Raw genomic sequence first — 12,787 nt, 5'->3', positions numbered from 1 at the left:
GATAAGCTGCAATTTAGGACTGCAGGGGTCCTCAAGCTACCTTGTTTTCTTTATACAAGAACTCAGAAACTTTCCGGTTCTGCAAGGAGATGGAGAAAGCAAGGAGCAGAAGCAACATTACCCCCTTGTGGCAGCAAAGCAATATGGAAGTGAAATAAATCCTGAGAAATTCAAAGGGGCACAGAGTAGGCGTTTCTTTTCATACCTGTTGTATGTATAGAGAGCTACATGCTGCCAGAAAGGCCATCAAGACTGAATAAAGACATATATGAGCTGGAGTCACTGTACTGCCCAGGCAGGTGAGAATGGTACCACCGCTTCCACCCTGCTGCACCTGGTGTTACTTCAGACCTTTACATGCCTGACGAGAGCAGGGCACAGAGGTCTGCATTTGGCTAACAGGTGAAACCACAGGTAGAGCATTTATACCTTTCTAAGGGAAAGTGAACACAGCCAAACTCATTCGCAATGTGTAGCACCAATGACTGGATCACATTCATAATCCTATAGCTTTCTCATCTCACCTAGATAGAAATCCTAGATTGCTAAGTACCACGCAATCTTAGCTCAGGAAAGACGACTGCATTCACATTTTGTAGCAAGAATGCAGGTAGGAGGGACCTCAATCCTCAGACAAGAGCTGGGAAAATGAAAGACAAATTTCACCCTGGACCCTGTTACGTGGTTCCAGGGAAGCTGGTCTGCATGTGTCACTTGTGCACGCTGCATCCAACAGACTAAAACACATCAAAAAGCTATGCCTTTGGTCAGCTGTGCAACTTCAGCAAGTCAGTTATTTGCACAGCACTGTAGACTCTGCACTTTTATACACTCACAAACAAAATAAAGGAGTTTATACAAGTGTCCCCAGACAATACAAACTCCCCCACCTCACATACACTCCTTCCGACCTGTGTGCATGGCAAAACCATCACCCAGGACAGTTCAAAGGACTTCTCAGATTTTCAGATAACTTCAGTAATCTATCTTGTCTGCCAAACTAAATAGGTGAGGCAAGGCAAAAACATTATGCATTCATAAGACACAGGCACAGAAGTTACTCATACCACACAGCCTACAGAATTTGACCTCTGGAATGAGCGCAATGGAGTGGTTAGAGAAGTTTAACATAATTGCCAGGCAAAGCTTCTTAATGGAAGAACAAGGATAATAAGTGTTTCCTCACAAAACACAGGTTTCATGCAAACCTGCCTGGCAGTAGGACAGGGCTCATCTTTCGTTTGCAGCAATTCATTCAAATCTCCAGTCAAAATAAGACAGGTAAACATCAGAACTGCCCCCTTAGTATATTACAAGCAGCTAAGTCTCGAATGCATAGAGGACAAGTTTCCCTTTGTGCATTTCTTTTCCCCCTTTCTAGGGATTGTTTCTCAGAATAAGATTTGAAGTATGTCAACAGGGATACACATGGCACTACTTGCTCCTTGTATCCATTCTAGAAAGACTGTGGCCTGGGGTGTCATGCCAGAAGCAAGAAACACTACTAGATTAAAACCAGAGGATTTTCTTTTTTTGTGAAATAACACACTAGCTCTGTAGATATCACTTGTGTCATATTAAAATAGCCAAAGAGGTGGCATTTGAAGAGCTGGATCAGTTTTATTAGACAGCATTGCACTGTACCTCTCATTAATTGATGAGCTGAAACATATTTCAGTGGAGACCACTGCTAGCATTTTTTATATCATTTTCTTAAGTAGGTGGCACTAGCTCCTCTCAAACAAGCAGTTGACTAGAAGAATCCTCTTTCATTCCCTGTTCAACTTTTCATTACCAACCTAACTGGCCCACACAGCAACAATGGCTTAAAGTACTTACAGGATCTTTTCCCTCACTAAGATTACAGTATTAACACAATGCTTCCTCAACCCATTTTTTAATTAACAGGAAGTTATAGAAAAATTAAACTAGCTATCATCTGTTGCTCAATTATCTTTCCTTCATCCAGATCTTGCCAATAGTTTCTATCACCAATTTTACGCAGCACATTTCACATGACAACTTCAGGGATTTCTGAGGCTCTTTTCACTTTGATGTTAGAAGTGAGGCAAAGATAGATCCACAGGGGAAAAAACCCTACATTTGAATTAATGTGATCAGCCTGGAGAACCTCAGAAAAGCTGAAGCTCAGTCTCACCAACTTCTGCTTAAGGTAGACCATAAACCTTCCCCAGTTTCATACCTCACTGACACAGCTTCAAGAAGCACACAGCTCAACGCCCATGTTGCTTTCAGGCCAAGCTGAATGTGACAGGACTGCTGTATTGCCGCGGTTCTCAGCAACATGTTCCTCCTAATAGAGGTGCCAGAGCTGTTAGTCAGGAACAGCTTCATTACATGCTTATTAATCCCTTCATGATTAGCCCAAGATAATTAGCCCAGCACCATCAGAAAGAGCAGAATTCTCTCCCTACCCAGCTGGCATAGCTGCTTCAACAGACTTCAAAGAGGAACAGCCTTCATTAAACTACCTATTAACTTAATTGACCCTCTATGGCAGTATCTTCCCAGCAAGCTACTTCTCAGCCAGGCAAGCCAGGTCAAGGAATGGATCCTGCCCATGAATAGGGAACGAGAACATACACACGCAGTTTCCAGATGCAATTTTTATCTTAAGTTTTTCAGCTGGCCTTTGAATACAGAGCTCAATTGCCCAATGAGGACATCTAATGGAGAAACAAAGAAGAACAGAATATAGAACAGGTTACAAGCAAATACATGCATGTCCCCCAATGCCAACAACTAACCTGAGGTCCACAGGCACAAAATTACATCGACTGAAAGTGTGTATGCAGTTATCACTTGCACCCTCAGGCTTGAAGGCTTACCTTCCCTCCTCTATTTCCCCAGCACTTTCAGCATTACACAGCTTACATCTCATGAACATTAATCACCATCTTTGCACACTTCCGCAGCTGCAAAAGTTAACAGACATTTTGGACTCTGCTGTGCAGGAGTGGTTCCAGCACTTCTAATTGTGGGAGCACACCCTAGGTCTGGAAGACAAAAAGGCTGGACCTGAGGACGTTCATTCTATGCAAAATCATGTAAGTGGGTGCTTGCTGACTTGTTATTACTCTATAAGGAAAAATGTAACAGCAGTTTGAGAAGGGAAAATATTACACCTGCAGAATATAGCTATCCCACATGCAGGGTTTCTTTTAAGGAGAAGGATTTCGTAAAGATCCCCACAAGTCCACCCAACGTGTTTAACAGGAAAGGAAACCAAGTTTTACTTCAAGGAAATTGCCATGAGTATTTAATACCAGACTGCTCACTGCTCTCAGCTTCCTTACCTCACAGTTATGTTAACTTCAGTTAGAAGGGATGCAGAAGCCCCTGCCATGCCTGTTCTTGAGAAAGGCCTGATAGCAGAAGCAGGAAACTGGGAAAACAAGAGTCCCTATGAGCTTCTCAGCAACCTCTGCCAAAAGGGTTTCACTAAAGGTTTCATCTTATAGGAATTCCTCTGGAATTAAGCTCACACATCAAACTACACACTCCAAATTAATGTCTCAGCAAAAAGCACCTGTTTGCACAGGCAACTAACCCTGCACAGATGCTACAGCCACTGAGCAGGCAGCAGCAACCACCGTGGGCGACAGGCAAAGTGACCCAGAGATTTAGTCGCAGGACTCCAGCTGTTAGGCAGTAACCCATCCAGCTCCTGTATGCTGGGGTGGACTGAGTTATATGCCTTAGGGCATTTTTAAGTTATACAGCTCCCACAGAAAAGATCACATCTACAGATCCCACCACACCTCATTGTCCAAATGCGTGCCAACCACCTGATCAAGAAAAAGGTTATTTGCCCCCATTATTTCTGACACTACAGTGACTCAGCCCAGAAAACAAGCAACAGTGAAGACACTATGAGCACGTACAGCTATTTCAAAAGAAAGATAATGTAAGAGTTAGTCAAGTGCCATTTTAAAGCTAAATTTGTCAGCTCCTTCTCACCTCTCTGCCCTTTAATAGAGGACTAGAGGATATCTGATTTAAATTAACAGCAGGTAAGTCCAGGCCCAAGAAAGAAGTAGTTACCATGTAATCAGCTTTAGACTCTCATTATGGCAGGCTATAAAAAAAACTGGGGCAAGGATTTAGAAGCAGATGAATATTTTCATGACCACCACCACTTATTTGCTGTGCAACTACAGCAACAAGAAAGGCAGCCACTGTTTCAGCCTGAGTATAATCAGCTTATCTGCAGGAAGAAGGAAAGAATTCCCTTTCCTCAGGCACTCCTGTGTACAAAGCCTCCTCAGTCAGTTACATCTGCATCCAACCTGGAAACTTTGCTTTCCTACAGCACAAAGCATCCATTTCCAAGAAACAGCAGGGCTGGACCTTTCCTCTGACAAGCGCACAAACCACTTGACAGAAAGGTTGTCAAACTGAAACCCAGTAGGGAAACCCTATCCAAAGCACCAATGTAGCTGAATCATCCATACAAGCCAGTGGAGACACTTTCACACAAAGCACAGGTCCTTTCTGATGCAAATCTGGTTTGGCTCGTTCTGTTTCCTGTAACACATCTGAAGTATTTAAAAAAAAAAAAATCCTTCCAAAAAAGAATCACCTTCTTAAGAAAGAATACAGCAGAGTCTAAAATTTTCAGTGATCAGCATGCCCCCAACCAATTCACCCTAGATTCGGGTCAATGGGAGCCACTTTCAAAACTTACCTCTTTAATAAAGGCAAGCAAACTGCATGGGTTTGACCGAACACTCGCAACTAAGGTATATGCCACTGACACAGAGCTTTGACTTTTTTTGCACCAAGGAAATGACTGTTAACCCTTCCAACTTAACAACTACAGTCTCAACAAGACACAGCACTCAAGAAAGCAATTCTCATTACTCATGCCCAATTTTCCATGCCTACCCTGGGCAGATTCTCCATGTGCAGCACATGATTAGTATGGGGCACAAAGGGCAGTGTAGCACATCCTGTGTTCCCACCCTTTTGCCGTGTATGGGAAACACCAGAAGCACAGTTCACCCCAGAGATCTGCTGCCAGAGCCTGTACTTTTGCCTATCTGTACTACTATTCTCCTTTCTCATTGAGAGGTCTGGTGTTTGTCCTTATAGACATCCTCAGAACCTATCTGCAGCATGACAATGGCAGCTATAAAAGACGTCAATGCAACGTCTCTATTTTCATCTACATAAATAGCACGTGACCACATGAGAAAAGGTTTTCAACTCTGAAAATACTGAAAAACTCAGACTAGATGGGAAAGGTTTAAGAAAAAATAGAGGAGGAAGACCAAGCATATATCTTACCTCCTGAGGGAATCCTCCTCTGAGCTTTCCTCAGGCATTTCCTGGTTTAAGGCCTCCTGTGATACATTCCCAGGTCTGCTTGAAGCCGACTGGCTGTAAACTCTTTCCCAGTGCCCCGTCTCCTGGTTAAAGACCACTCCCACGGTCCTCTCCTCCTGCGGGGTGGAAGAGCTGCCCAGCTGCAGCCTGCTAGAGGCAGGAGCTCTGCCCTCGGTTCTCTCTGCAGGCTGCACCTGGCTGGTATTTGGAGGCACACCCTCAAACGTGCCTTGGACCTGCCCTGGTGTGTAGCTAGGCGTGCTTCTTTCCCAGCGCAGCGTGTCATTGTTAAAGGTCAGCAGGTTATGACAAGCGCGACAGCGGTTCAGGTGACCCCGGGACAAATTGGAATTGTTTTCACTGCTGTGTGGAGTCTGCTGATGGGAGGGACCCGGCCGATCAGGCTCAATGTTGTTGTTGAGAATTTCTTGAGCCTGTTGCGACTGGCTGGACTCCCCACCAATCCCCTGATCTAACTCCTGAAGCCGGTCATATTCCAGGAAGAATCGCCTCAAATCACACTGGAGCTCATTACGGATGCTGGCTGGATTGCTCGGGCCAGCGCTACTACCACTGTCCGCCTCAGCCCCTGGGGCCAGAAAGCCCCTCCCTTCTGTTGCAGAGGTATAGACTGATGCCTGGGAACCTCCCTCCTGCTGCCTCAGCACCGACAGCAAGCTCACAGAGGAGGCACTGGTCCTAGGGGGAGGCATGGCTTCCAGCTCTGACCGAGAGCTCATGTTCAGCACTGTCCTGGACCAGTCAGACCCACCTAAGCCTGAAGCCATCTCTCTTGCAGACTGTTGGTACCGGGACTGGTGGCCTGCCAAGGGCCCGCTGAGGGACCGCCGTGTGGGGCCCAGGCTAAGGTTGCGCAGGGTGTTGCCAGCAGTGCTGCTCTGAACTGTGCTGAAAGCAGAGGGCCTGTTAAGTATCCCCTGCTCCTCCTGTGCTACGGATGCCTGCTCTGGGGGTTGGTAAGGCTCTGTCTGCACAGAGGAGAAGGAAGTGCCAGTGGCCCCAGAAGACGTGGAGGGTGCGTTTTCCTGGTGCGGGAAGAGAGAAGAAGGAAGTCTTGCACTAGAGCATCGGCTGCAAAGGCACAACATCCCCAGGTGCTGGCAGCACTCTGCTGTGGGATAGCTGACACGCTCCCGGAGCCTGTTATAGACAGATGCCCTTGTGTTCTCACTGGCTGGAGGCGGAGGTGGTGGTGGTGGAGGCGGTGGAGGGGATGGGGTAGCAGAGTCTTGAACACTGTTTTGCTCTCCCACCTGTATGCCAGAGGAGCGGGAGGACAACATATGCAGGAAGTTGTGGAGAAGGGGTGTGCGCCTCACAGGCTGAGAAGGAAGGATAGCACGCTGGCGATAATGTGGCATCTCTGTGCTGTCCACGGAGATTTCCACTTCCTCATCGCTCTGCAGAAGGAAGCAATCAAAGTTCAGTCACCTCACAGCAAAATCCTACACCTCCAAATAAATAGCAGAAAGACAGCTACCATCCTAGACAGATGAAAGGATGCAGTTAGTCCCTTCCTAGAGGCCTTGACTTGCAGGAAACCAGCTGACCCTTTATTTCAAAGTTCATTTTATGGATCCAGACAACCTCTTCCTACAGCCCAGTAAGCTTTGACAATACACTGTTCATACCAACAGAAGCATCAGCATCTGAGGTCAGCAGCCATGGCGAGCAATGTTAATACCTCGTGTACCTTCAAATCCAGCAGAATGTCACAACAGAACTGAAAGAGCAGGGCCATTGGGACATCTGTCCCACCGCTAATGAGACAGCGAGGGCAAAACAAACACACTTTGGAGAGCTCTTTGATAGCACTGCACATAACACAAGAACATTCATGTGACCAATTAAGGTGAGACAGAACTCTGCTTAGAAGGACTTCAGGTTTTCAGAAAAGCCCAAGGCTGCTTAGCAACGGACTAGCATTAATGTATGTAGAGCATCTTGTAATTAGTCAGTCAATACAGGTACTGACATTCCCCTTACCTGCTGGTTAGAAGGGTTAACAATTGCTGTGAGCAAGTAATGTCCCAAGGGATCAAACCGGACCAGCCTAAAACAAAAGCAGAGTCAGAGTATCAACATGAGTTCACATTCCACATTGACACAGGAAGCTGGACACAGCAGGGAAGAAAATCCCACGTGAAATATTTACAGTGAGAACATTACTACATTACCATCATCATCTTCTGAAGGACGTCAAAAAGTTTACGCATTAAGAAGAAAACATACTTATCTAGCTGAAGACTGCAGCTATTTTATAGTCCACAGCAACACTATATAGAAGTTAAAAGCTGGAAGCAAGTATTGCTGTATCAATTGAAATAGCCAGAAAATTTTAAGGAATATGCAAATATATATATTACAAATTGGAATTTGGTACAAAGGGAGAGATTAGCTTCCCTTGAATGTTACATCATTGTCTTATTTTAAATTGCTTAAAAGAAGGCATCAAGTTTCCAGCAACACAGTTTCCTCTATAACCGCACCAAAGTAATAGCTCAGCACTCTCTTCCAGCAACTTCTGGATTCTCTCATTCTTATGGCTGACAAGTTTAATTACTAAGCTTACAGATGAACATGAAGTAGATCTTGGGCATTTATTGGGCACAGGTCAGATTACAAATATGAACAGCTAAGCTGATCTATTACTTCCCATTGCTTTTTTTCCTGTGCACAGAACTGTTTTTCTACCAGCTGGGTCAAGGAACTGCAAGCAATGCTTCTCTCTGCTGCCTCAGTGCAGAGGGTGCAGCGTCCCACAGGACCCCCCCACATTCCCCAAACGTGACCATTTTTCACATACCAGTGTTCTCTTCCCCCAGAAGCAAGAACTCACCTGACTCGCTCCATTTCGCTGGCTGTTTTCACCACTGCAAAAGGTTCCCGACGACTCCAGTCCCAGAAATGTATCTCATTGGCAGTTGCGATCAGCAAGAGCTGAGCCGTAGGATGAAAAGCAAGCGACGCAATGGCATTGTTGCTATCTGTGAACCAGCTCTCACTTCCACCCTGAGTGAGGAGTCAAGAATCACAAGCAGTTTATCACAAAGTTTGAGATCATTAGATTTCCATGTATGTGCCATCTCTCCAAAACTCTGCCTAGAGCATGGAAGTGACATGCTTTCTTGGCAACAACAACAGCTGCTCTCATATGAGGTCATGTGTCATGTCTAGAATATAACACTACTTGCAACAATGACCATAGATGTATTTTTGCAGGTAAGTGTGTCTCAAGCAGCCTGTAAAAGTGCTGCATTTCAAAGTGACCAGGTAAGTTTAAGTGTTCTGTCTCTGTGCCAATCACCAGACTAGGTAGAACTGACAGAGCAGCAGCTTCTCTAATGAAGAGTTCAGATATGCTCAGTGGAATGAAAAATGGCACGTCTTTCACATAAGCTAAACAGGCACCTTGCACAAAGTTCTCCAGCATTATCTGTACCACTCTAATCAAATAAACAGGCATGGCTAAGGAGCATGACCTACCTGGCAGGATTGAACGAAGAATCTGTCACCTCCTCTCTAGACAGAAGAGGATGGCTATGATCTGTTCTATGCTTTTAGAGACAGGTCCCAGCAAAGCTTCCAAACAGCTCTCTTAGCAGGCAACATTTGGGAAAAACTCAGACAAAAAAAGTCACCACCCACCAAACACCAAAGGCACATATGTTTCAGGAAAGACTTACGTGTAAATCCCAAATTCTAACCTCCCCATCTAGGCATCCTGAAGCAATGAGGCCCGGGATGGTGGGATGGAAGGTGACACACCAGGGAGTGCGGCGATGTCCAACCAAGGAATGAACACACTTGCCCGTTTTCACCTCTGTGATGTAGATATTGTGGTTCACATGTGTGGAAGCCATTAGGGTCCTGGGAATGCAGAAGGTAGGACAAACATTAGCATGAGAAGAATACAGCAAAACCAGACCATGGTTAGCTTCATCTCAACAGGGTCTGTTCACACCTAACCCAGCAGCTCTCCCACACAGAGCTCAAAGGGTAAGAGGCTACTGTTTCACCAATGGCCACAAAGCTTCCTGTAGCCAGATTTCAGGGTCCATGCAAACATGAGCTCATCCGATCTGCAAGCACAAACTTGACCTTGAAAGTCAGAGTGAACATGCAGCTCAGAAGGAACTCCCGAGTGACAGTTCGGGGCAAAGAAATATTCCCAATTCTCCACACCATCTCAACCACTGTCAAATCAAGTGACACTAAGAGAGATCCCACCTCCATTTCTGCTTCCAATAAACGCATCATTCTGCTCTGTTCTTTAGTCCTAGATATCCCAGTGGGTGTGCCACATCACTTGGCATATTGTGCTAAAACACCCTTTACTCCCTTCAAGTTTCTTCTGAAATCCCACGGTGGCCGCACAGATCCTTTTTTCTTAGAACTATGCATCGCTTGGGTACCTCAGAAATTAAACACCAACTATGCTTGAAGCTGTGAGATTAGGAAGGTGCGCACGTTCCATCCATGCATGTCAGGAACCAGAAGTTTCACTTGGCTATTCAGGACTGGACAACTCAACGGGCACAAGCCTCCATCACTTTTGTAAGTGTAAGGAGACTGCTGAAACAGGGAACGAACTAGGAGTTAATTACCTGTCTGGACTAAACGCCAGCAAGAAGGTGGAGCGTGGACTGTCTGGTAACTCAACTTTCTGAAAAAGCCAACAAAGCAGGAAGTGTTGCAAGTGTCATATGATCATACTTTAACTGTAAGCCACACAGACAACAAGGGGAACCCGCTGCAGGAACATATCTAGTATCACATCACTGCAGGAACTGAACAGAGCCAGAGAGCATATCAAGTGTAACACATCAAATGTATAATCATGAGACAATTTATTTCAAATCCCTGCCTCCCTTCCCCCACTCCAAGATCAAGCTATGCACCTCTATCCCACAACCTTACCTTGCCCTCCCATTTCATCCATCGAGTTTTATCCTCCACCAACTCCTGCAGGAGCCGCTGAGCACCCAAGGCTTGGGTACCCCGTTCCCTACCCCACAGGATGCGGACAGCATTCTTCTCTGGTACAACCTTCATGGCTCTCAGCAGCCAACGTTATACAAACTACTGGGAGGAGACACCAGCAGGTTCCAGATGACAACCACCACCAAACTACAAATAGGCTATCCACATTTCAATTGTTTATCTTCATGGAAACCTAGAAAGAGAAGAGAATGATAAGGCAGGCAGCTTTTACCTTGATCACCTAGATGAAATAAGAGCTTTAAATCCCAAAAGACTAGATAGATTTTTCTCTTCAATCTTCTCCCGCAGCCTTTGCTACCTTCCTCCATTACCAAGGCCCAATTTTGACATTTCTGCAGCCAAAGATTACTTTGAAAGGTTTCTGAAGCATCCAGCCCTTTCCTTGTACACTTGCACTAGGCATACCACACCTAAAGAGAATAAAAAATTGGCCTTGAAACTCTTTCCCTTCCCTCCATCTCTTGCTGTATATAATAAAGAAAAAAAGACTTATGAAGAGACAGTCTTTACACCTTGAAGATTTAGGTCCTATCTGGGAAGGGTGACTGATAGCTAGAGGAATAGTGTTAAAAAATTGACAATATGACAGAGGAGTCTCTGGGGAATTATTCAAATTTCAGTAGTAGTAATTATTATCACTGCAAAGGTCAGATGATTGATAGACCTCAAGTCCAAGTTACTTCCAACTCCATCACAGTAGTTTACAACGTATGAAAACAACCATATATCGGACCAAAACCTTACACTGCATGACATCTTGGCCAGCTCCATCAAGATGATTCATTCCGCCTGCCTGCACATCATTTTTCCATCTACATTGCTCTTAGAACAGTTCACCCCAAGTAATGCACAATGGCAAAGACTAATGCTTTTAGTACACTTTGAGCTGCTAAGGAAAGCATTAATACCTGTTTTCTAGGAAAAAAGTTAATTCTTTGAAAGAACTAAATATAGGTACCCTAACAGCAACCAAGTTACACAGCTTTTGAATGGTCTCATACGTTGGAGTTTGCCACCAAAAGCTCTCCAGAAACAAGAAGTTTCTTAGAATACATAAACCAAGAAACGCTGCTGCAATGCTATTACCTTTTGATCCCAGCAGAGCGCGCATACTACTCTGTCATCTCTTTAGAACGTAAAGATCTAAAGATAAATCCTCCTCAGTTCATGTTACACTGAACAAAACCATCAATGTTCAACAGAGAAGGAAGTGGCTTAAAGAAGAACTTAAAAAAGCAAAACACACACCTACAGGGAAAAAGGGTTCATATACACAAGAAGAGATGAATTGTTAAATGACAGAATTCAAAATGGTCATTAGCAAACCTTTCTTTCCTCCTACTCTCCCTAAAAAAACCTCCTGAGCAGATGATTTAAGACAGCTGCTGCTTACAGGGAGGAGCTGTCTGAAGAGATAAGCCAAGAAAATGAGTTCTAATAAAGCAGACCAGTTTTCATTTGTAAAAGTACAATAAAGGGTACTGAAGTGATGAACAAGTAAAGGCATCCATCTTCCTAGAAAAGAAATTCACCACAAAGAAATTCAAGCTAGCTGGAAATCCCCTGATGCTTAATGTGAACAGCATGGGGATCATCTATTTTAGAGAAGCTGAACTCCACAGCGTAAAATAAGCCTTCTTTCGAGAATCTGTGAAAGTCAGCCAAACATTAGGTAGGAATTATTCTACAAAATAAAAGCCTTACTGGAAAGCAACACAAAAACTAAAGATGTCATGCTGCAAGCAGATTCTTAAAAGCAACTGTACAGATTAAAAAAGCCCAGACCCAAAAAAGTTAGAACAAGGATAACTGGAGTAGATACAGCCAAAAGTACAGTATAATACAGGAATCACTAAACCCAAAATCTTTTTTCACTAAATGCTAATAAATCCTCATCTGGATTCTGCAAACAGCACCAGTCACCCATGTTCAGAAATGACTGGATTCAGATGGTGAGCAGCGTGGAGGGGAAGGACAGCTCAGTACAATACAGGCAATAAAAAGCCTATTTTACAGGAGGAAGCTGTAAGTCTAGTTTCATCTAGTAAAATTAAGAAAACAGTAGCTGAATATTCTATATGGGTGCATTCAAGGAGTAAGGACTACAACAGACCAAGAATAAACATATAAACCGGACACAAACGGAAGACCAGACTTGCAGCTGGAATAAGCTGGAAGTTCGAAGAGATCTCAAACATAAAGCTTTGGAATAGCCTTTCGATAGCTGTAAAGGACAAACAACCTAAATAACTTAAGAGATCCTGATAATTTACAAGCAGGATAACCCAATTACTCATGAGAAAGAACAAGCTCTGACAACTTGGGAACATTTCAGTCCTATCAGAAGGACTAATGTTCCCTGAAGTACAATAGCAACAAGGAAATCAAGAGGTTTAACAAACATCTTTGTTTA

The 12,787-nt window shown here is 44.3% G+C and overlaps 1 protein-coding gene across 4 annotated transcripts in view; it reads right to left on the bottom strand.

The window, feature by feature from the left end:
* Window positions 1-12,787, bottom strand: part of AMBRA1 (autophagy and beclin 1 regulator 1) — a 141,373-nt gene that overhangs the window by 116,765 nt on the left and 11,821 nt on the right. For 3 of the 4 annotated variants that reach the window (XM_076344549.1, XM_076344550.1, XM_076344548.1), the window contains exons 2-7: window positions 10,291-10,546; window positions 9,978-10,036; window positions 9,057-9,240; window positions 8,210-8,382; window positions 7,357-7,423; window positions 5,311-6,770 (exon numbers count right to left, since the gene is read on the bottom strand). In XM_076344549.1, coding sequence (XP_076200664.1) covers window positions 5,311-6,770; window positions 7,357-7,423; window positions 8,210-8,382; window positions 9,057-9,240; window positions 9,978-10,036; window positions 10,291-10,425 — 2,078 coding nt within the window. In that variant the 5' untranslated portion in view covers window positions 10,426-10,546. Of the gene's footprint in view, window positions 1-5,310; window positions 6,771-7,356; window positions 7,424-8,209; window positions 8,383-9,056; window positions 9,241-9,977; window positions 10,037-10,290; window positions 10,547-12,787 lie in introns of those variants that run through there. The other variant, XM_076344551.1, reaches the window with a different exon arrangement.

The sequence above is a fragment of the Aptenodytes patagonicus genome, chromosome 7 (genome assembly GCF_965638725.1).
Source record: "Aptenodytes patagonicus chromosome 7, bAptPat1.pri.cur, whole genome shotgun sequence".
In the NCBI taxonomy this organism is placed as follows: domain Eukaryota; kingdom Metazoa; phylum Chordata; class Aves; order Sphenisciformes; family Spheniscidae; genus Aptenodytes; species Aptenodytes patagonicus.
The sequence above is the reverse complement of the archived record's forward strand: the minus strand, read 5'-3'. Positions and strand labels throughout refer to the sequence as shown.